At 33.9% G+C, this 23,011-nt stretch overlaps 1 protein-coding gene across 1 annotated transcript; it reads right to left on the bottom strand.

The window, feature by feature from the left end:
- Positions 1-4,843: 4,843 nt before the first annotated feature.
- Positions 4,844-20,002, bottom strand: LOC133186967 (deleted in malignant brain tumors 1 protein-like). The gene is made up of 9 exons (XM_061322346.1): positions 19,939-20,002; positions 12,229-12,373; positions 10,662-10,819; positions 8,835-9,002; positions 7,229-7,369; positions 6,591-6,799; positions 5,873-6,225; positions 5,279-5,529; positions 4,844-4,998 (listed from the first exon to the last, which is right to left on the bottom strand). The coding sequence occupies exons 1-9, from the start codon at positions 20,000-20,002 to the stop codon at positions 4,844-4,846; spliced, it is 1,644 nt and encodes a 547-aa protein (XP_061178330.1).
- Positions 20,003-23,011: the final 3,009 nt, after the last annotated feature.

Raw genomic sequence — 23,011 nt, forward strand, 5'->3', positions numbered from 1 at the left:
GCCTAACTCAGGCAGCTTTCTATGTATTAAAGATGGCTGAGTGAAACAATCTTCATAGGCGTAGTTTTCACGAGTTGTATATTTACTACAGCCTACAGATATTCAATATTTACAGGTAACGGCCAGGTCAATAAAAAAGGTGAAGATAACGAACAGTGATCGATCTAAAAAAAAACAACAACAACCTATAAACAATACAAATCACTAAACAGGACATACCGGTAAAACACGGACCCCAGAAATTCCAGAGGTGGGATCGTATGCCAAGGAGAAAAAAAGCATCCCTTGTCAACTGGTCATACCCGCTGTGGGCCCTATTTATTGATCAGGTAGATGAAATATTCCGTAGTCAAATTTAGAGTAAAAGCAAAGGCAAAATACGACCCAATGAGGTTGTTGAAATACCTGTAACACCAACTTATCTGTCAGAAGCCTTCCTCGGTTTAAAAATTGATCGTACTCGGAGAATGCTCTTCAATATCGAATAAGCTGGGAGACATAAACATTATATGCAGGTGAAAACGAAATATTTCTGGATAAATAAGGCAACTTGACGATGGGAAAGCTGTAATCATCTCGTTTGTCATACAGTTTAGTTGTTATAGTTTGCCCTTATCTTCTATAGTCAGTAAAACATCCAAATATACAACAGATGTGGCAGACTCTGTGTTGTCTTTTATTTCAAGTTTACTTGGATAAATCGAGTAGGCATAATGGTAGTAGCTATTGTTAATCGATAAAACGTCGTCGATATATCTGAATGTCGAGTTAAAGACTACATCAAGTGTTTTCTTCTCATGTAGAAGATTTTGATTATATTCTGCTTCAAAGGAATATAAAAACAGATCGGCTGATAAAAGAGCAGAGTTAGAGCTCATCGAAATTCTAGCAGTTTGTTGCAAGACCTGGTCTCCAAAGATTACATAATTGTTGTCAATGAGGAACTCCAGCATCTTTTTGATACCAACTTCAAAGTAATTGTGCGTAGAATCAGAGTGATTTTTAACAAGGTAATTTTGTTGATGACCAATCTCAAGATCATTTCTATGGAAGAAGCAGATGTTTATGATATCATAAACCCTAGTTTTTAAATTATTGTGAAGAATGGTTGTATAAAGTGTAGAAAAGTCATAGGCTTTGATGTTACTATGAGAAAAAAAAATGTGATTTCATTTTCTGAGAGATCTTTGGAGTTTTTGAGAATCCAATTTTACACCACTTCTAGAATTTGCTGTAGCACAGTACCTCTGAAATTTCTCCTTTGCAGCAGTTATTATTTTTGTGAGGAATTAAGATAGGGGGTTGGTAGAGCATTTGCTGGACCCGGCAATGCATCTTTGTGCGAAGTTTAGGAATCCAGTATAGATAGGATAGGTCAAACGATCCTTCGTTTACTAGAATATTGAAAGTATTGAAGACTGAAATGTGATTTTGAAGAATTTCATCCTTAGAAAGTGAGTATGAGTAAGATTTCAAGTACTAAAATACACAGTTATAATAATGAGCCTTACAAACAAAGACGATATTGTTACAAGCCTTGTCTGCTGGAACCATAACATACTGTTCATGTAGTCTTTCAAATTCTTTTATCCCCTCCTTAGTGAAAATGGAAGGATAGATGGTTTTAAATTTCTAACACGATTCTTTAATATATATATATATATATATATATATATATATATATATATATATATATATATATATATATATATATATATATAACACTTAATCCATTCTGACAAAGTGTTCAGGTCTTCCTCTTCATATTTCGCCCAACGTCTGACATAATCTTCGACATAATTCATAATAGAAATGAAGTTCTGTCGCCGTTTGAAAGGTCGGGGATCCCTGTATATCAACTGAAATGCACATGCATCTGATGTCATTATTAAGAATGGAGAGCCGAGATAATATATTGTGACGTAAAGTGTTGGACCAATATGACTCTGTAAACGCCTGGATCTCTCTGTACATTCTATTGAAAAATATATATCAAAACATGTAATAAGTGTCAACATTGATGCAATCCCCCCCCCCCCCCCCCCGTTACACACTAGTAACTAGTTACATGTAAGGCAACATTCCCTTGTATATGCAGTGGATTAAAATACTGCAAAATTAAAGCACACGTTATAGTGATTAAAGACAAAGATGGCTGTTGGAACTCCGTTTCCGATCTGAATTACAAAGAAATGCTAGCTAAATTAACTAGAATGCTGTATATATGGCTCAAAGAAAATGTCATTTTTAAAGTTTGTTTGTTTTTGGCCACATGATGTGATCATGGCATTATCCATGTCTAATTGATTTGAAGTTACGACAAATCATCTGGTTATATGCCTAAAGCAATCTCAAATGTTAGCGTCTACAATGTCTACATTACATTGACTCGGGTTTCATAAATTGCAACTTTGATCCATGCCCATCTGGCCTATCAAATTACACTCTCGGATCATAAGTAGCCTTTATGTCTAATACTGTATGTGTACTTAAAATAGCGGGCTTCATATTTTAGCAGCTTTGGCGCAGACAACGATGTGCTAATTCACGAATACCGTTAATAAATCGTGTATAAATACAATATATAGCGCGTTTGTGTGTAGCGCTAATTCATGAATACGCCAACAACTCAATATCCAGTGATTGCGCAAAATTTTGAATACGCCAATTTATGTACACGTATACAGTATTATCTTGTAATTTGTGGCACAGAAGAGGGTTTTAACCTTGCAATAGGAAAGGAGAAAATTTATAGCTGGGCTGGAAATCAAATTTAGAATCCCTGCGTTACAAGTCGGGTGCTTTAACGACATAGTTATCCCGGCCGATATCCACGGTCCATATATATAGCCAAAACAAGCACAGACTGAATTGTGTCCTTGTCCAAATAATATTGGCCTAGGTTCATGACAAACCATCAAGTCATAAGTAACCCTATTGCCAAGTATGGAATTTTCTCTATCGAAATATTAAAGCTCAGGCACTTAGAAAGAAGGACAAAGATATTTCTTTATACCCCGAACTATGCTTGGTATGGATATAGAAATAATTTAATTTTGTTTGTATTCTAGCCTCTGATTGGTTAATATCCAAAAAGGAACACAAATTATTTCTGTATAACCTGGTTTGGTATGGGGACACCCCCCCCCTCCCCCGACAACCAGCTGAATCATCTGTATCCATACAATCCTCTCATTTCCAGTCCTCGGGATTCATGGAAAAATTAAGATTTAATAAATGTACCTTTAACTTCAAACAATAATTCGATCTTACCGCATGTAAACAAACAACAAGGCTTCTAGGCCTATGTATCAGTTTTTACCTCCCCTTGCTTCCCATCACTTCCGTTACTACGGTTGTATTATTGAGCGGCAAATTTGAACTAATAAAAAGCAACGAAATTTTACACCCATAGTTATTTAATGATTTTAAAATTAAATTATAAGGAATGACTCTAATTCTTGGCCAAATTATTCGAGTATAACCTAGTTTGGGTCAGTTTACGCTGTTTTATAATCCGCTTCGCGGATTATAAAGCGTAAAAAGCGTAAACTGACCCAAACCAGGTTATACTCGAATAATTTGGCCAAGAATTAGAGTCATTCCTAAATAAAACATCTTTATTTACAAAGATAAATTTCAATATAAGAAAAACTCAAGTACCATATATATAAATACAAAATAAAAAAAGAAGCAAATTTTAAGAATTGTAATCAGGCGCTTTTGGTGTCTTAGTGGTTGGAATGCAGTTATTTATGGCATGTTGTAACTGTCGTGTCTGTGTGTCCTGTCTTGTCTGTCCATTAGATAAAAAAGATTTAAATTGTTAATAAAAATTACGGCCAAGATTAAAGTTGTTTAAACTGCACCAAACTTCAAGATGTCAAATATCAAAATACAATCCGAAATCTCTTGTCACAAGAAATGCTCAAGTGAAAAAATACGAAAGCCCTGTCTCTATTAGAGCAAAAGTTATGGTCAAAGTTAGATTAACTTTAAATATGTAAATAAGTAGGTCAAACTTCTACGTCATGATAATGAAGAGATTTTTTTCTTCTGAAAAGTGTTGTCACAGGTAATGTACATATGAAACGTAAAAGGATTATCTTCTCTCAATTAAAATTCATGACCAATGTTAAAATTTTTGAAAAATACTATAGGTTTAACTTCAAGGACAAGAGGTCAAAAACCATAGTACATTCAGAAAGGCCTTGTAACAGGTAATGCACATCAACTATGAATGCATTGTCCTCTCTCATTCAGAAGTTATCACCAATGTTAACATTTTTTTGAGAAGAAGTTCAAACTCCAAGGTCACGGGGTCAAAAATCATATTATATATGGAAAGTTGTGCACATATCAAATAAGAATATCCTATTTTCTCTCATTCAAATGTTATTACTAATGTGAAACTTTTTAAAAGTAGACCAAACTTCAAGGTCAAGGTCAGGGAGTCAAAAACCATGGTATTTTTGGAAAGGCCTTATCACAGATAGTGTACAGGTGAAATATGAAAGCCCTGTCTTTGTTCATTCTAAAGTTATGACCAAGGTTAAAGTTTTTTGCGACAGACGGACAGACTAACAAACGAATGAGATTTCATGTCCCTTTGCGGTTGACAATAAATACAAACCAACCACTACACATGTATTTTGAAGTGAGGCATCCAGTTTTACACCTTCTTTTACAAATATAAAGGGCATTTCTATGGATTTAAAGTGCAAACATGCTCCTGCCCCACTATTGATAAACATTAGACTATTTGCCTCTATGGTCCATAAACTGGAAAAATAATGGTCTTGCAAGACATGAGGTAGGAATGAGGAGGAATGAGGTAGGAATTTCATAACTTCAGAATATTCTTGCTCCGTTTTGTTTTTACTGCCACTGCAATGACTAACAACGTTAAAACACAGACTCCAATTATAACAGAAATAACAGTAGCTGGCGTCAGATCTGTGGTCTTCTTTGACTTGACCTTTGCCACTTGTTTGTTATCTACAAGTAACAAAGACTGAGTATATTATATGCATCTAACTATTAGAAATTTCGTTTATACACATCGTAAGGGAGAACTGTTTTTCCATTGCATTCCAAAATGGAATGATGGAATGAGGGAATGCTTAATTCTGGGTCATCGGTAATGTTAGGTGACATTTGTCTAAGTCTTTGTTTTATCATTTTTGTTACATATCTTCCTTTGTAAAAGGATAATTAATAGTAAATGTCTAACAATCAGAAAAATAAATGTTTTGCTATATATTCTTGTTAAACATACCCATATCTACTTGGAAAGTGCCATCCTCATCTGATAAATCGATTTCATCCTTATCTCCCTTCAGTCTTCTGATCACGTGGGCATGACACGTGGGTTGACAGGCAGGAGAATGATCATTAGATTGACAGAAGGTAGCGTTGCAGTATAGGTTCATAGAGTCATGACTGGTGGTAAACTCAAAATACTCAAAAGAGAACCTTGTTTCATGAGCAGACTGATAAAAAATCACTGCATTTGGATCAATTACACACCTGCAAGAAAAGTAACAGCTTTTATCAAGTAAAAGTCGGATGTTTTAGAGGTCCGTGTTTGCTCTGCTCCTGATTTGTATTGTTTGAATGGACTTTTAAGCTTGAATACTGTTTGTTATCTCCATAACTTTCATTTTAGTTCAAAAAATATTCGAAAGTATGTTTGGAAAGGAGTTTTACATTATTTGGTCACGTTTATAAGTTTATCTTTAAATACGTGCCCTTAAAACTTTGAATTGGAGCTAGAAATGTAAGGTTCCAGATAAAAATTGTATCTATTTTTCTTCTATTTTGATAGACAATGAAATTCTTTAGAATTAGAATCAAAAATCAAATAATTTACCCATTTCTGATGATGAAATATTGCATCTTCGAGTCGGTAACGATTGCTGGTGTGGTATAACAGTGTGACAGCCTCATTTTGAGAGTGCTATCTGTGACGTCACTAAATGCTCTTACATACAGTTTTTCTCCAACTTTAGAACTGTGGAAATTCTTAGAACGTGAGAGTGAGGGATCAGAGAAAAACTGAAGGTGGACAAGTCGATCCCTTAGTGTGGAGGAAGCACTGTTTATGGAGAAGAATTTGCAAAGAAGATTTTTGCGGAGTCGAATTTCTCGAATTATGAAGTGGTAGAGTCGATCATGACGGGGACAAACCAGTTCACTTCTGTATTCCACACCTTCTGTTGAATTCTGAAGATACAAGAGGCATACTGGAAGCAGATTTGTATTAATTAATCTAACTGAATTACTGTTACAATCTGGAATATTAATAATTTGACAAACTTTGACCAGTTTAAAGTTTTAAGTTTAAATTTGCCTTAATTTAATACTTATATATATATATATATATATATATATATATATATATATATATATATATATATATATATATATATATGTATGTCCTCAGAAATATAACATCGAAAGAGATGACATGTATTTTATTACTTAATTACTTTATTAAATTGCAGCTTCCCCTTTAACTTGTTATGGCATTCAATTATAACAGTTTATTTTTGAACACTAAATTTAAACTATATATTCTTAAAATCTACCTTTTCTTTGGTGTTGCATTCTGAGTAATCATGCCTGAAGTATAAGTAACTTCCATTTACTTGTCCTGTACAATTTACATTATCTACGCCTATGTAACATTCACTAGGATTGAAATCCGGGTACTTTGCTTGTAAAGATGGAATGTGTACAGTAATGTTCCATGCGCTGTCAAGACACCCAACCGAGACGATTGACTTCGGGTCGATATCTGAAATGATAATGAGATCAAGTAAAATTCTACCTTGAAAATGTAAGAGAGGACACAATAAATCCCAGAAACTTAGGGAGACACTTAAATTTTAACATTTTCATATTTCTTAAAATTTATAAATGTTGCATGCACAACTAGAATTGATGACGATTAATACTGTAAAGTTTCATTAAGATTATCCGAACCTTCGGTGAGAATACCTGTGAACACAATTATAGATGGAACAATAACAATATTTCCCTACCTCATTCGGGTTACAAAATTAGCATCAAATATTTAAATTCAAAATAAAGTTTATTTTACAACTCACATATATATAGAAGTAGACAAAACTTTCAGAAGAAATAAATCGGAGTTTGTAGAAAAAGTTTAAAATGATGGTATATAATGGCTTAAAAACATTAATTTTGGAATTACGTTGCATACCAATAGTTTCACAGGAGTTCCCGGTATAACCATTCGAACACAGGCAATGATAACCATCTTGGGGACTAGTTTGATAACAAGTGCCGCCATTTTGGCAAGGGTTGTTATGACAAGCGTCCTTTGGTGTTGTTCGTGCAAGTCCTAAAAATAGAATAAAATAAGAAGCTCAGATAAATGCATATGAAGTACCTTTCTAAAATCCATATTGCAAAAAGTACAAGGAAATATTAAAGTGAAAACAGTATGATAATAAAGGTTATATTTGAAAAAATATAATGATTGTATGTCTAGCAAATCTTGAAGGACCAGTCCACGACATGTTGGCAATAGTTTTCGAAAACAATTCATTTACTGAACATATGTTTCTCTCCTTTGACGTGTCAAAGACATTAACAAGAACCAATAACTGTAACTTAAAAGAAGCAAAAATGACAATACTGAATACTTTATCTTAAATCCCCTTTGAATCTTTTGTTAAGTCTGCATCTTTCACTAAACCTACCTTCCTCTTCTCCCTGTCACCTGACCGCACTACAACATGTTCACAATGCAAACTTAACCTTATCTAACGAGGGAAATTCCGCACAAGTTTTAGATAACCTGTGAAATTTGCTGACGATTGTATACACATCTCCCATGAAAAGAAGAGGGTTCTGTCTCTATAGGATATGTAATATATAGAGTACCTTTTAACGAGTGTATCTTCAGATATCAGACGAGGGGGCTTGTCCTCTGATATCTGAAGATGCACGAGTTACAAGGTACTCTATATGTTTTGTATCATTGTTCTCAGGTATTGAGCTACCCGTGATCTATCAAATTCACGTTAATAGCACTTAATTCAACTACATATTCTCATGCACTGAATTAGCAATGATCTATCAAAATTTCATCATACCAATGAAAAAAGAGCACGTGATTCGAAAAGTATAGCGCGCTGTATTTCTTGAACTTTCTAGTACCTCCATTCATATTCTGAACGCCTTGGATGACGGTTGTGATTTTATGCTTTCGCAATTCTTATAGACACGGAAACCGAAATTATGAAGGAAAATTCCTTAGATCAGTTAGGAAACCAGATGTAGGTTGAAGATTCTTTGGAAGCGTGACGTTTAATCTACCAGAACTAAAAATTGAACCTATTATGGATTTCGATATAGGAGACATTTTAGACATGATGTACTATTGTGTGTGGTTTGTTACGCTTCAAGTTTATGAGAGACGAAAACATTCATTTATAAAAATGTGCTTACTGTGTGAATTTCGTTTTGGATTTTAAAAAAATTGACGTGCAAAATTTAGAATTTTTTATGCAGACCTAAGGAAAGGTATACCTTCACTATGTTTATATGTGTTTGTATTTTGCTCATAAAGTCAGCTACTTTGTTTATATTCTTTTTCTTTATCAATGTAAGGTCAAAGGTCATTAGAATTGTTGCATCATTACCCTGGTGTGTTCTATTTTGATAGAGCATGGTTGTTAGAGCACAGTTAGTCATGGTGTATCAAAAATAAAAACACAGTGGACATCAAAGGAAAAATACCGCAGCAATGATACAAATTAATTTTAATGTAGGAAAAGCTTCGTACAAGAATATATATTTACCATTTCGACAGTACGGTCCCCCAAATCCTTGCGCACACTGACATGTATATCCATAGTTAGCGTTGACAATACATGTCCCGCCATTGAGGCAGGGAGTAGATGTTAAAACACAAGGATTACCCACTGTTGTTCTTTGGAAGGAAGAGAAATGTCCAAAGCTGTAGGGATCTAAGATAAATGACATTGTGATATACATATTATTGCTGATAGTATTGATTCTTTATGAAATATTTAGTGTTCTATTTCATAGATTAAAGGTTAGGGTAACAAAATATGCATATACCCATTTTAAAATGACAAAGGAAAAATACAATAAATATGATGTTGAATTTAATTTGAAAGGGTACGGATACATTTGCATAAATTATCAACTTGTTCATGAAGTTTATTTTTTAAACGTAAAGTGACAGTGACAAAAACTACTCACTCAATAAAAGTTATGTCTGTCTCATTAGTTTGACAAAACTACTCAACATATGACAATCCACCATCTACTGTTCGTGTTACCCAAACCATTGGAGACACAGGTCTCTAAATCATTACCTGTACAGTGACAAAACTACTCACCATATTACGAGGGGTGATCAAAAAGTTCGCGAACTAATTGAATAACTTCCTTAAAAGAAATAAAATGAGGTTTCAGTGTTTATTATTTTTTAAAGTAGTCCTCTCCGATTTTAATGCACATCTGCCATTGTTCTGCCCATGCGCGAGTCATGTGATCCAGGCAGTCACGTGACATGCTCTGTAGCAGTCTGTTCAGAGAAGCTAAAAGATTTTTCCGAGTCTTGTATTTCTTACCATGCAAGATATTTTTTATAACAAGAACATTCCATCTGTCAGAAATGGCCAAATCTCGGCAATAGGATGGGTGGATAAGGATATCCCTTCCCACAGTTAGTATGGTGACCCATCACAACCCGAGTCCTCTGTCTCGGGAACGTCGTTTATCCAATGTGGATAAAGTATGGGCGCCTTCTTTTTATCATATCTCATATGTTTAAAGTCTAAAGTAAACGATATTTTAGGGATATAATAATTATATTATTGTTAAGATATTCAACCATTATTCTAATTGTAACTTGACGATGTTTCATAACAAATTGCTCAACTAAGGACACAACTTTTCCCCGGCTTGCTTTCGCTGGGCAACAGAACAAACATCATTTTTAACCATCTCCCTGACTTCACTTAAACAATCAATCCAATTGGTGATTGAACTTCTGGTAAGTCTTTTATCTTCATTAACCTTGTACAAATTATCATATTCTACTGTAAAGGAATTTCCAAGATATACGTTAAACTTTACAGCCGTTCGTTGCTCGAGTACGACTGAGTCAACCATTTTTTGTCACAAGTGACCTACATATTAACGTCATTTTCACATTGTGACGTCACAAACACGGAGCAAAACATTATTTAACATCTGTTATTTATAGAACATGTGTATGACTATATGTGTGCCAAATTTCATTCTGATCTAAATTGTGTTTTTTTTTAAATATAGAAATAGTTCGCGAACTTTTTGATCACCCCTCGTACAATCCAGCATCCACCGTCCGTGTTATCCAAACCATTGGAGACACAGGTCCCTAAATCATTACCTATACAGTGACAAAACTACTCACCATATTACAATCCAGCATCTACTGTTCGTGTTACCCAAACCATTGGAGACACAGGTCTCTAAATCATGACCTATACAGTGACAAAACTACTCACCACGAGAAACGCCAGCATCCTCTCCATGACCACAGGCTGTGTTACCCCAGCCATTGGAGACACAGTCTCTTAGAACATCACCGATTCAGTGACAAAACTACTCACCACAAGAAACGCCAGCATCCTCTCCATGACCACAGTCTGTGTTACCCCAACCATTGGAAAGACAGTCTCCTATATCTGTCTCATTGCCAATACAGTGTAAGTTATCCTGCCAGATAGGGCCATAGCCATTGGAGAAATGAGCTGTCCCAAATACACGACTGTTAACGAAATTACACGGTATAAAACATAATAAAAATCTATACACTAGTTACAGCTATAACAGTAAATTGTGTTTGCAGCAATTTAAATGATATTCTTAATGTTAAATGAATGTTTTTCAGGGCACAGACCACTGTGAATTACATTTTTGTGATAAATTTGAGTATAATACTTTTTTTTACTACTCGCAAACTCTTCTTCAAACGCGAATTTATAAAATGAAACTAAGAAAGGTTTATTGTTGAAATGTTTTCCCAAAGGAGATAAGTTCATCGGTTCATTCAAAGGTGTTTTTTTTTAGTATTGATTGATTGCTTAACATAAGGAACATTATACATGATTTTGAACAAATTTTAAAAACAGCAAATAAGGAATATGTGATTTTAAGTCATTTAAAATTCAATTACTAACTTGTTATATACTAATTTAAACAGAATGCATCGAGAATAAAATTCTTGCTAAGCGCAACAATATTTCAGTAGAATAATTTAAGCATAAAGAGATATCATGAAAATTTGAGAAAAATAACTTTTTTAATGTAAATCAAATACGGTACCAATTTTGATGCACCAGATGTGCATTTCGACAAATTATGTCTCTTCAGTGATGCTCATGCCGAAACTTCGAAAATCCAAAATATTTATATAAAAAGGAAAAAAAAAATCTTTGATAGCTGAAAAATTGGGGTGCCAAAGACTGGAGCCAAATACATAAAAGGATCAGAGCATGAGGGAGATAATTCTTAATTTTGAAATAAATTTCTGAATCTTACCAAAGCAATTAAATATATAATCCGTATTTTCAAGCTAGTACCGAAGTACTTAGGTACTTTGCTGTAGAGACCCTCGCGGACTTACAGTCCACCAGCAGAGGCCTCGACCCAGAGGTCATAATGTAAATCATTTATGGTACCAATTTTGATGCACCAGATGCGCATTTCGACAAATTATGTCTCTTCAGTGATGCTCATGCCGAAACCTTGGAAACCCGAAATATTTATATAAAGGGAAAAAAAAACTTTGAAGAGCTGAAAAAGGGGGTTACAAAGAATGGAGCCAAATACATCGAAGGATCAGAGATATGCATGAGGGAGATAATACTTACTTATTTTGAAATAAATTTCTGAATTTTACCAAAGCAATTAAATATATATCCGTATTTTCAAGCTAGTACCGAAGTACTTAGGTACTGGACTGTAGAGATCCTCGGGTACTAACAGTCCACCAGCAGAGGCCTCGACCCAGGGGTCATAATGTAAATCATATACGGTGCCAATTTGATGCACCAGATGCGAATTTCGACAAATTATGTCTCTTCAGTGATGCTCATGCCGAAACTTTGGAAACCCGAAATATTTATTTAAAAAGAAAAAAAAACCTTTGAAGAGAGTTAGAAAAAATTCTTTTACTTGGCCCCTCTATATCCCAGCATTTTGCATATGACGTCACCGTCGAGATTGTCAAAGTCGTCATCACAGACCGTTCCCCATTTCCCATCATGCAGCAGTTCTATTCTGCCTTCAGTTTCAAGTCTTCCGTTCACGAGTCGCACAACTTTAAAACAAAAAACTACCGTAAAGGCTGAATTTTTAGCGAGGATTTAATTTTGGCATTATTAGCGAGGGTTTTGAGATAGCTAAAATTGAACATCGCTTACAATTTATATCGTATCGGTTGTTATATCTATCATTCTTGACATTATAAAATCGCTAAAATTACATCTCGCTAAAATATATACCAAAATATATACCAATTTTTGGGAATCAATCGCTAAATTTGTGTCTCGCTAAAAATTCCACTTATACGGTATGTAGTTAAAAATATATGTGGGGTTATAAATGTGACTGAGGTTTATTTATCTATATATAGTAATGTCGACCAAGAATAAATACATAAATTTTTATTTGTTGACATGTTTTTGTTCATACAACATAATGAATTATCTATATGTGTACCTAAATATTTATTCGAATCGTTTCGATAGTTTCATTTTGAAGACTAGATATAAAACTCACGTGTTGGCGCACTGGTTGTTGTAACTGTGAAAGATAATTAAATATATAAAATGAATAATCAAAAGAAATCATTAATCCGTTGTAAGTAAATTTATAAAGGATTGCAGGTTAAATATCTAATAAGGAAATATGCTTAAAATCATATTCACTTACCAATTGGCTCTGTAGAATAACCTATTTCAAAATAAAGTTAATTTCATTACAAAGTTCATTTGATGAGGAAGAAATGTACCACTAATTAACATAAAGATATAATACTCCTTATAAAGAAATCAAACTAATGGGACTTCCATCGACAACTAACTTCTTCTCGTCTTAGTTCGGTGAAGTGTTTAAGTGTCATTAGTATCAAACAGAAACGATGGAAATATATGCCTGATCGATGATTCAAGAAGAAAACTGATTTCTTTTTTCATCAGTTACTTATGATTAACAGAGATTTTAGAGGCACCGTCTATACGTTTGGTTTAATTAGATAGATGCAAATAAAATTGCAATTATTTTTATTTCTATCCGCAAGAAAACCTCCAGGAGTTATACTATTTTAAAGACTAATCAGTATTACGCTTTAGCCATTTCTTTCTAAAAGAATATCTATAAATAGAAAATCAAAAATAGCTAAGTACAACAGTGGCTGTTGATGTGGTAAAAGTAATTTATAAAATCAAAGCATCATAAAAACCTCATCTACCTTTAGTCAGCAAATATAAGTATTTCTAATGACTATGATTACATCTCTTAATTCCTTAAAAAAAAGATATATTTTTGTGTGAACCATACTAGAATTCATTTTAAAAATTTCTTAGCGTTATCATTTACAATAAATTTATTTTCGCATCGTAAATAAAATGCGATTTACAATTCATAAGAAGAATGGTAATGTTTCTGATTCTGTTTTGATTTTAGTTATATATGTACAGCTCAAATAACTTTTATCGCCTAACATACCTTTGTGAACAAATTAAATACACAATTTGGAAAGAAAATGTTTTGCTACAAATCAAAGACGCAAACAAAGGATTTGATAAATTTTGTTATCTTATCGTATTTTTAAACATTCATTATTGAATTTTTTTTTTTACATTTTAGTATTTTGTTCTTCTTCCTCTTACAGGAATTACATCCTTTATACAACTCAATAAACTATGATTTAAGTTTGCTCAGAGCTTTTCTTTTTGAATTGAGCAACATTCCCACTAAATATGAATCAAAATAACTTATATCAACTACTTGTTAAGTAGCAATTCATTTCTTTCCAAAATTTGAATCTAATTTCTTCACAAAAGCATGTATGGCTAAAAGAGCCTTTTGAGCTGTATGAAAAAATTATGAAAATAATGAAGAGTGAAGTCCTGTAAATAATATAATTATGAACGGGCCAAAATCCCCACAGGCGAGATAAGGTGCTCTGTATGAGAAAACACACCCTGTCGACCGGTTACAACCGTATTGAACCCTCTGAAGTGGTCAGGTATATGCACTTATTTGTTTGTTTGTTTGTTGTTTAACGTCCCTCTCGAGAATTTTTCACTCATATGTAGATGCCACCACTTTCCAGTGGAGAGCTGCAAATTTTGACCTATGCTCGGCACTCAGGGCCATTGAGCAGTGAGGGATCTTTTTCGTGCCAGCACCTACTGCGACACGGGACCTCCGTTTATACGGTCTCATCCGAAGGACCGGTCTCCACGTCCCACAGTGGGATTCGAATCCGCGACGTAAGGATCAACTCCTTACTACGCGACTCTAGAGCAGATGCTCTACCACTGCGCCACGCGGGTGACCTGCACTTATTTGTTGTCAAATGAACTAATATATGATTTGATTCATGCCGGACAAAATACGACCCAGGCTGTATTTCTAGCAAGGTCATTATAACGACCAAAGAATTTGAGAATTTTAAAATATATTTTAAATGAGATTTGCAAAAGCCCAGGCCCTGTAACATCAACTAATTCATAAGTAGACTACCTCGGTTAAAATACTGAACCTATTCGGTAGGGAATCATTTGGGAGACCTTGACACCAGATGCAGGTGATAATAAACATTTGTATACAAAAAGAGGAATGTGACCATGGAAAAGATGAAATCATCTCGTTTGTCATATAATATAAGTGTTAGATTAATTGTTAATTAACCTATAGTCAGTAAAGTATTCAAATACAAAACATGTTGAAAACTCTGTGGGGTCATTTATAGTTCACTGGGATAAATCGAATCAAAATATGAATGAAAATAACTTGGTAAAATGCCATTGATATTTCTAACTTTCGAAATGGAAGACACAAAAAAATTGTCTACCTTCTCTTATTGAAGTTTTTGGATAAGTTCTGCACACTTAGAGCCCATCAAAATTCCAAAAGATTGTTGGAAAACCTGGTAAGTGCACATGGAAATTCCAATAGACTGTTGGAAAACTTGGTTTCCAGAGATTACATAGATCTAATTATTCAATACTAAAAACAAACCTGTGCAATGAAGATTGACAACGTCATCACAAAATCGTTGAAAGATATAACAAGATGACAGCACGGGGGAAGAACAATGCATCAGCTGTGACCGATAGCGATTGTAAGCAAAGGTTCTGAAATATGAAATAACTTGGTGGTAAAAAATGCTTATTAATTAAACCATTTTTTTCTCATATTCAAAAAATTGTTTAATGTGTTGATCAGTGTACCCGCAGGGCAACAGTAAAAGAGGTAGGAATATGTTCTCCTTTTCTCACTCCGGAATGTATTTTCCACTATTACTGTAGCCTTTGAGTTTAGTTAGCAGACCTATTTTTGTATTCATATGAAGCAGAATTTGTTCAAAATCTTTTACATGAAAAGAAGAAAACACTTGCTGTGGACTTCAACTCGACATTTAGATATATCGACGACGTATTGTCAATTAACAATGGTTATTTCCACTCTTATGTCGACACGATATATCCCGGTGAGCTTGAGATAAAAGATACCACAGAGTCTGACACATCTGTTTCATATTTGGATATTTTATTAGAAGAAGATGTTAATGGTAAACTAACAACAAAGCTTTATGATAAACATGATGACTTTAACTTTTCAATCGTCAATTTCCCTTACTTATGCAGCAATATACCCTGATCACCTGCATACGGGGTTTATATCTCTCAGTTGACTCGATACCCCAGAGCATGCTCTACGTATGAACAATTTCTAAAACGAACTAAGTTATTAACAAACAAGTTGATGAAACAAGAATATCAGTAGTCTCGTTTAAAGTCATTATTTCGTAAGTTCTATGGTCGATACAATGAACTTGTCAGCAAATACAATATATCATTAAGTCAAATGCTGAGTGACTTTTTTCATACTAATTGTTAGACCATTATTTACACACTGAATTGTCGATGGATTTTTCCGTTATTTCCCGATCATGACAAGGAGCACACAGCGGGAGTGACCGGTCGGCAGGGGATGCTCACTCCTTCATGGCACCTGATACCATCTCTGATGTCTTAGAGGCCCGTGTTTGCTCTGCTCCTATTTTGTAATGTTTAATGGACTTTTGAGCTCGAATACTGTGCGTTATCTCTACATACTTCATTGTATTTTGTCGATGTATAACTCAAGTTGCACGTCGAATTTCAGGTCAAAACCTTTCAATTGATTTTCGAAAGAGTTGTAAGTGAATTTTGAAAAAAAAATTGACAAAGTAATATAATATGGGTTTTTAATTCCTACAAATATTGAATAAACAAATGCAGAAAAGTATTATAGTTTATACGATCATAAAAAATTCTGCTGAAGATATTTGAATATGTATGTCTTGTTTTCATCATAATAACACAAAGACACTCAAATATTCTCAATATTTACAATTTTTGAAAAACAAAATCCCTTAATTTTCCTACCCTCTACTGGCTCATATATCACTTCTTCAATAATTGAGAGTTGTTATTTAAAAAAAAACATGTCATGCCGATTTTTTTTTCAAAGGCATACATTTCTTTTAAACATAGAAATGAAATGCATCACAAAATATTGCAATAGGAAAGGAGGTCCCTTGTACTCAAAATAAACATGATTTACATACCTCGAATATGAACTGTATTTCAGACCCTTGGAATGACACAGGGCTTCTCCTGCAGTCTTTGTAAAGGAACTATAACATATCTCTTGGCCATTGAGCTTCACATGCCCTCCATGTCGGTAAGGAAAGTGGACAGCAAATACGCCTGTACCATTAAGTATTATGAGATCAATTATATCCTATACAATCCATAATTTTAAATATAAACTTTATGAGATATAATTAAAAAATTGCAATGATAGTTTCTGTTGGGAGTTATGAGTATAGACTGTAAGAAAGAAAAAAAACCAAATATATGTGGCTTAACAAGATTTTACTCATCTTAATGAACAAAATTACTTCTTTCTTGTTAAGTAAATCAGTGTCAACTTTTTTAGATAAGAAAGTTATATGCAAAATAAACAAAGGAATGTGCAATACATTGCATAAGTATAAAAGGTGTGTATGTATTTCACTAATACTTTGAAAAAAAAAATACTTACCTACAGTACGTGCATAAACTGTAGGTATAGAAAGAAAATATAACACTCGCAAATGATATATAAATAATGAACCTAACTAAGATTGATGTACCTATTTATTTTTTTTTAAAAGGAGATTGATATTCCCTCCTCCCTCACCACCCCCCTCAAAGAAAAACTAACCCCGAAAACATAGAAAAGAAGTAGAAGTGCTAACGAAGTTGCTCTCATTTAATTAGAAAAAACTACACTTTTCACGACATCAAATTTTAATCAAATTAAAATCTTAATTCTTCATATGTTAAGTTGTGTTTACAAACCTGATGTTGAAAACATATCTCAAAGTAGTTTTGAGCATACGTTGACAATCTCCTGGAATTCTCATATTCTCATGGGTACTAATTAAGCCCCCCGTTATTACCAAGCCTGTATTTGTATTCATATGAACAATTTACTCAAAAAACTTCTATATGTAAAGAAGTCTCTACTGTGGCCTTCAATTCGACATTTAGATACATCGACGACGCTATATCAATTAACTATATCTCTAATTTATTCGACATATCCCTTTGAAATCAAAATAAAAGACAACACAGAGTCTGACACACCTGTTTCATATTTGGATATTTTACTAGAAAAAGACATTCATGGCAATCTGACAAGAAAACTTTATGACTTTATCTTTTCTATCGTCAACTTCCTTTGTTTATGTATCAATACACCATTATCACCTGCATAATATGGAGTTTATGTCTCCCAGTTGATTCGATACGCAAGAGCATACTCTACATGCGAACGATTTCTAAAACAAGGCAACCTATTGACAAGTGAATTGATGATAAAAAAATATCAACAGTCTCGTTTGAAGTCGAGATTTCAAAAATACTATAGTCGATACAATCGCCTTGTTAAATACAATCTATCGTTAAGTCGAATGTTGACTGACGTTTTCATACAAAGTGTTAGACCATTATTTTCACACTAAATTATGCGACACCGGTCATGACAAGGAGCACACGGCGGCTGTGACCGGGGATCTTTACTCTTCCATGGCACCTGATTTCATCTCTGATGATTTTAAAAGTCTATGCTAGCTCTGCTCCAAATCTGTATTGTTCCAATGGACGTTTGAGCTTGATAACTGTTTGTCATCTTCATATTTCACATACTGTACAGCAGGAAATTAACTCGCGGAGTTAATATTCGCTATATTCGCGGAAATAAAAATTCCGTGAATTCAACATACAGTGAATAATTCTTCAAAAATTGATAAGGATAAATTGAAATATTACCGATATCTGAGATTAAATTCGGTAACTCTATTTGTGTTTCCTTGCAAACATAAAAGCAGTAATTGATATATAGAGGAGATGTAGACTGTCTTCCTAATTATGCGAGTGTACGGATTAATTACTAAGACGTTAACAATTGATAAATAAACATCTATAAAAAACATTTAATTCTGCCACCCAGTAGAGGTGCGATGTAATTATCTATAAAACATGTATTGTTAGATTTCACCCGTGCGTATCACTCAGTCCTACATGTATTATCTTTAATCAAGGCACTTACGTTGTAAAGACAACACTGTTACACATTAATTAAATTTTATCAACAGTTCAACATTTTGACTATCGGTAGTGACAACTGATTTAGATTCAAAGGGATTTAAATATACTGCAGTAAATACTACTCTGTACTCTACTCAAAACGTACCTATGAACGAACACCTGCCAAATGGCTTCTTTTTTTACATGAATGTTTTAAATACTACTTGAAATCACTTGAATAAATCACTCGAGTATAGAATCATATGTATTTCAAAAATATTTAATAAAAAGAAAGAAAACACAAGAAAGAAAGAAGAAAATTTATCTGAATGCGTAACATTGTACATCGTATGATATGTTATCTTCTAATCCAATCGGGATCAGCACGGTGTTTCGTTCTATTTAATCGGGGTCATAATCGACACAATACGCAAGAAAAATATTTGCAGTGCTGAAAAAGTTTTTGTATAATTTTTCCTTTCCGCGAATTCAAACGACCGCGATTTGCTGCAAATTGAACAAATCGCGATCTTTTCCGACCGCGATTTTAACCTGCTGTACAGTATAGTTAAGGTAGGTTGCAAAATGGCTCTCTCGAGATGGATGTATAATCAAGATATTAATAGTTTCAAGAGTGTGTGGTGAACAAAGATTTCATGAATATTTATTATCGAAAGTCCTCTATTGTTCACATCTGACATCCTTCCGACAAAAAGACGAAATCTTCGGAAAGACATGCTTTTGTGTTGCATGTGACCAGTTTTAAATTCAATTTTTACTGGATTTTAAGAAATCGCTTTATTTCTAATAGATTCTATATTCGCTATTGCTTCCGACATCTTCAACATGTATTTTAATCAACCCAGTTTCTCCTATTCAGATGCCGCTCGAAGTTTATTTTTTTCAGTTATTAGAATCACCTTGACATTTCATAAAAGAAAAAAAAAGAATATTGGTGGTGTATTCTTATTCAATAAATTATATATAAAAAGAATATATGCAAAGTTACGTATCATATCCTCTATATACAAACCTGGAATATTCATCTTGGAGGTCGTCACTTGTGTCGTTAGTTTCGATGATGGTGTTGTTTTCATCGTTGTGTGTTCTTCATGTGAGAAAAGTAATAAAAAACTTATAATAGGAATGTTATTCTGAATTGTAAACGTCATCAATAATATTTATAAGACGTAAAATTTAGCCATTGACAAACGTGGGAACAATAGTCAAAAAGGAGACAAATGTTTGAAGTGTTCTGCTTTATATATTTCACTGTTTGTGGTAGGTTGGCAATAGTCTACAGATTTTTCAATTTGGCAAAGATGGATATTGGAGGAAAAACCTTATGAAATTTAAAGATCAATTTTTTTTTTATAAACCTGTGATACTAAATTAGGGTGAGATGTAGAGAATAACTTCAAGTTCTTGTTACTTCGATGAGAATTGCTAACAACGATTTACACATACCAGCACACTTGATATCCACGACGTCACGGCAGAATTTTGCAGAGATATACAAGTAACAAGAAGATACATAAGAATCTGTACAGGTGATTTCGGCAGTAGGATACTTGCTGTAAGCAGGTGTGCTGAGAGAGAAAAAAAATCAAGGTATGAAGAAAAATCTATATTTCCAAGTTATCTGATACAAAAAAATGCTTTTTTTGTGTACAAGAGTCGAATCACTAAATAATATCTTTGTTAAAAAATGAAGGGGGGATTCATGAGAATTTTTCTTTATCAAATTATATTATTCACAAGTAAGTACTACAATTTTTTATACCTGGAATGGGAAACATATATTAAGCCTTTAGAGCCGCATAGTGCCTGACCGGCGGTCGAGGTAAAGGTATTGTAGCATATCTGGTCACCATGTACTCTTACCCGCCCAGATTGTAAAAATCCGAAACTAATGTCAAAATATACTGAAAAAAAAACACAACAGAAATCTTCAGATTTACACGAATTTATTAAACGAATGAATATTTGAAAGAACCCAATCCGACTTTAAAGTAGAATGCAGATTATGATGTGCAATCCAATTATGTAAAGAATCTCTTAATAATAAAATATACTGATTAAATAAAATTAATTACTGATAAATGAATAAACTATAATAGCAGTAATCCAGGTTTGTAAATTCTTAATACATGCAACTGAGTAGTAATGAGAGAAATGCAGTCAATTATAAGAAATAAAATCTTCGTCATTGAAAACTTACTGATTTTCTTTGTTATTCCTGCAAAGTTGGAGAAATAAAGAAATAAATGTACTCTCACATTTATCTGTACATAACGCGATCTATGTTGAAACCAAGAGGCCCATGGGCCACATCGCTCACCTGAGCACATTGGCTTGGCAAAAAGCACAAATCAGTATTGAAAAGATTACCGGGGAGGGGGGGGGGGGTTGTCAATATAACAAATGGCTTTGTTGTGCTTGAGAAGATTTAAAAAAAAAATTCCCATATATTCCTTTGTAAAAATTTGATCCCCCATTGTGGCTCCTCCCTATCCCAGGGGTCATGATTTGAACAAACTTGAATCTACACTACCTGAGGATGCTTCCATATCAATATGACTAAACATAGCTTTTCTGTTCTTGAGAAGAAATATTTTTTCTATATGTTCTTATGTAAAATTTTTGATCCCGCATTGTGGCCTGACCTTATCCCAGGGGTCATCATTTTAACAAACTTGAATCTACAGTACCTGAGGATGCTTCCCTATCAAAATGACTAATCATGGCTTTGCAGTTCTTCAGAAAAAGATATTTTCCTATATATTTCTATTTAAGACTTTGATCCTCCATTGTGGCCCCACCCTACCCCCGGGGGTCATGATTTGAACAAAATAGAATCTACACTACCTGAGGATGCTTCCACATAAATATGATAAATCAGGGCTTTGTTGTTCTTGAGAAGAAGATTTTTGAAATTTTTCCTATATATTTCTATAATTCTTTAACTTTGATCCTCCATTGTGGCCCCGCCCTACCCCCGGGGTCATGATTTGAACAAACTTGAATCTACACTACCTGAGGATGCTTCCATATAAATATGACTTATCATGGCTTTGCTGTTCTTGAGAAGAAGATTTTTAAAGGTTTTTCCTACATATTTTCTATGTAAAACTTGGATCCTTCATTGTGGCCCCACCCTACCCCCAGGGGTCATGATTTGAAAAAACTTGAATTTACACTATCTGAAGATGCTTCCATATAAATATGACTCATGATGGCTTTGCTGTTCTTGAGAAGAAGATTTTTAAAGATTTTTCCTATATATTTCTATGTAAAACTTTGATCCTCCATTGTGGCCCCGCCCTACCCCCGGGGGTCATGATTTGGACAAACTTGAATCTACACTACCTGAGGATGTTTCCACATGAGTTTCATATTTCCTGACCCTGCGGTTCTTGAGACGAGGATTTTTAAAGATGCTATTAATTTTTCAGTAATTCTTTATTATCCCCCCCCCCCCCTGAAAGAGGGTGTGGCCCTTCATTTGAACAAACTTGAATCCCCTTCACCCACGGATACTCTGTGCCAAGTTTGGTTGAAATTGGCTCAGTAGTTTTGGAGAAGATGAAAATGTGAAAAGTTTACAACGACAACAACGCCGACGACGACGACAACGACGACAGACAAAGGACAAATTTCGATCAAAAAAGCTCACTTGAGCCTTCGGCTCAGGTGAGCTAAAATATCTGCATTACACTTACCAAGCGTAGTTGTTTTGGTACCATTACCACTTGATAGAGGGCCTTGAGAGGGAAGCACTGCCGAATGATCTGAAAGTGATTTCAGTAAAAAAAAGAACTTGATTTTTTTTTAAGAATACTTCTGAGCGTTACACTGTTGTAATCTAGACAAAGTTGATATTGATTTTGTTTAACTAACCTTGGAACTTTTTGTCTTTAAAAATTTATTGACTGAATGCATGTTTACAATCCCCGTGACCTTGTTCACATGACCTTGTTATAAGCTAATTTTTTCTCCAAGTATTTAATCTTCATATGCATTATGATTGTTTCAAAATTAATGAGCAAGATTAACGCTGTGAACAGACAAAAAAAAAAAAAAAAAAAAAAAAAAAAAAAAAAAAA

Source organism: Saccostrea echinata, unplaced genomic scaffold, assembly GCF_033153115.1.
Source record: "Saccostrea echinata isolate AGI-Se365-2 ecotype Australia unplaced genomic scaffold, CSIRO_AGI_Sech_v1 ptg000014l, whole genome shotgun sequence".
Lineage (NCBI taxonomy): Eukaryota > Metazoa > Mollusca > Bivalvia > Ostreida > Ostreidae > Saccostrea > Saccostrea echinata.

Bases quoted from the DNA above. Each gene is read 5' to 3' on its own strand.
- LOC133186967 (XM_061322346.1), bottom strand. From the start codon at position 20,002: ATGAAAACAACACCATCATCGAAACTAACGACACAAGTGACGACCTCC. The intron at 6,800-7,228 runs GTATGCAACGTA...TTATCATTTCAG, and splicing joins GAACTCCTGTGAAACTATTG to ATATCGACCCGAAGTCAATC. The intron at 5,530-5,872 runs GTAAATTATTTG...CTTTTCTTGCAG, and splicing joins TATTTCATCATCAGAAATGG to GTGTGTAATTGATCCAAATG.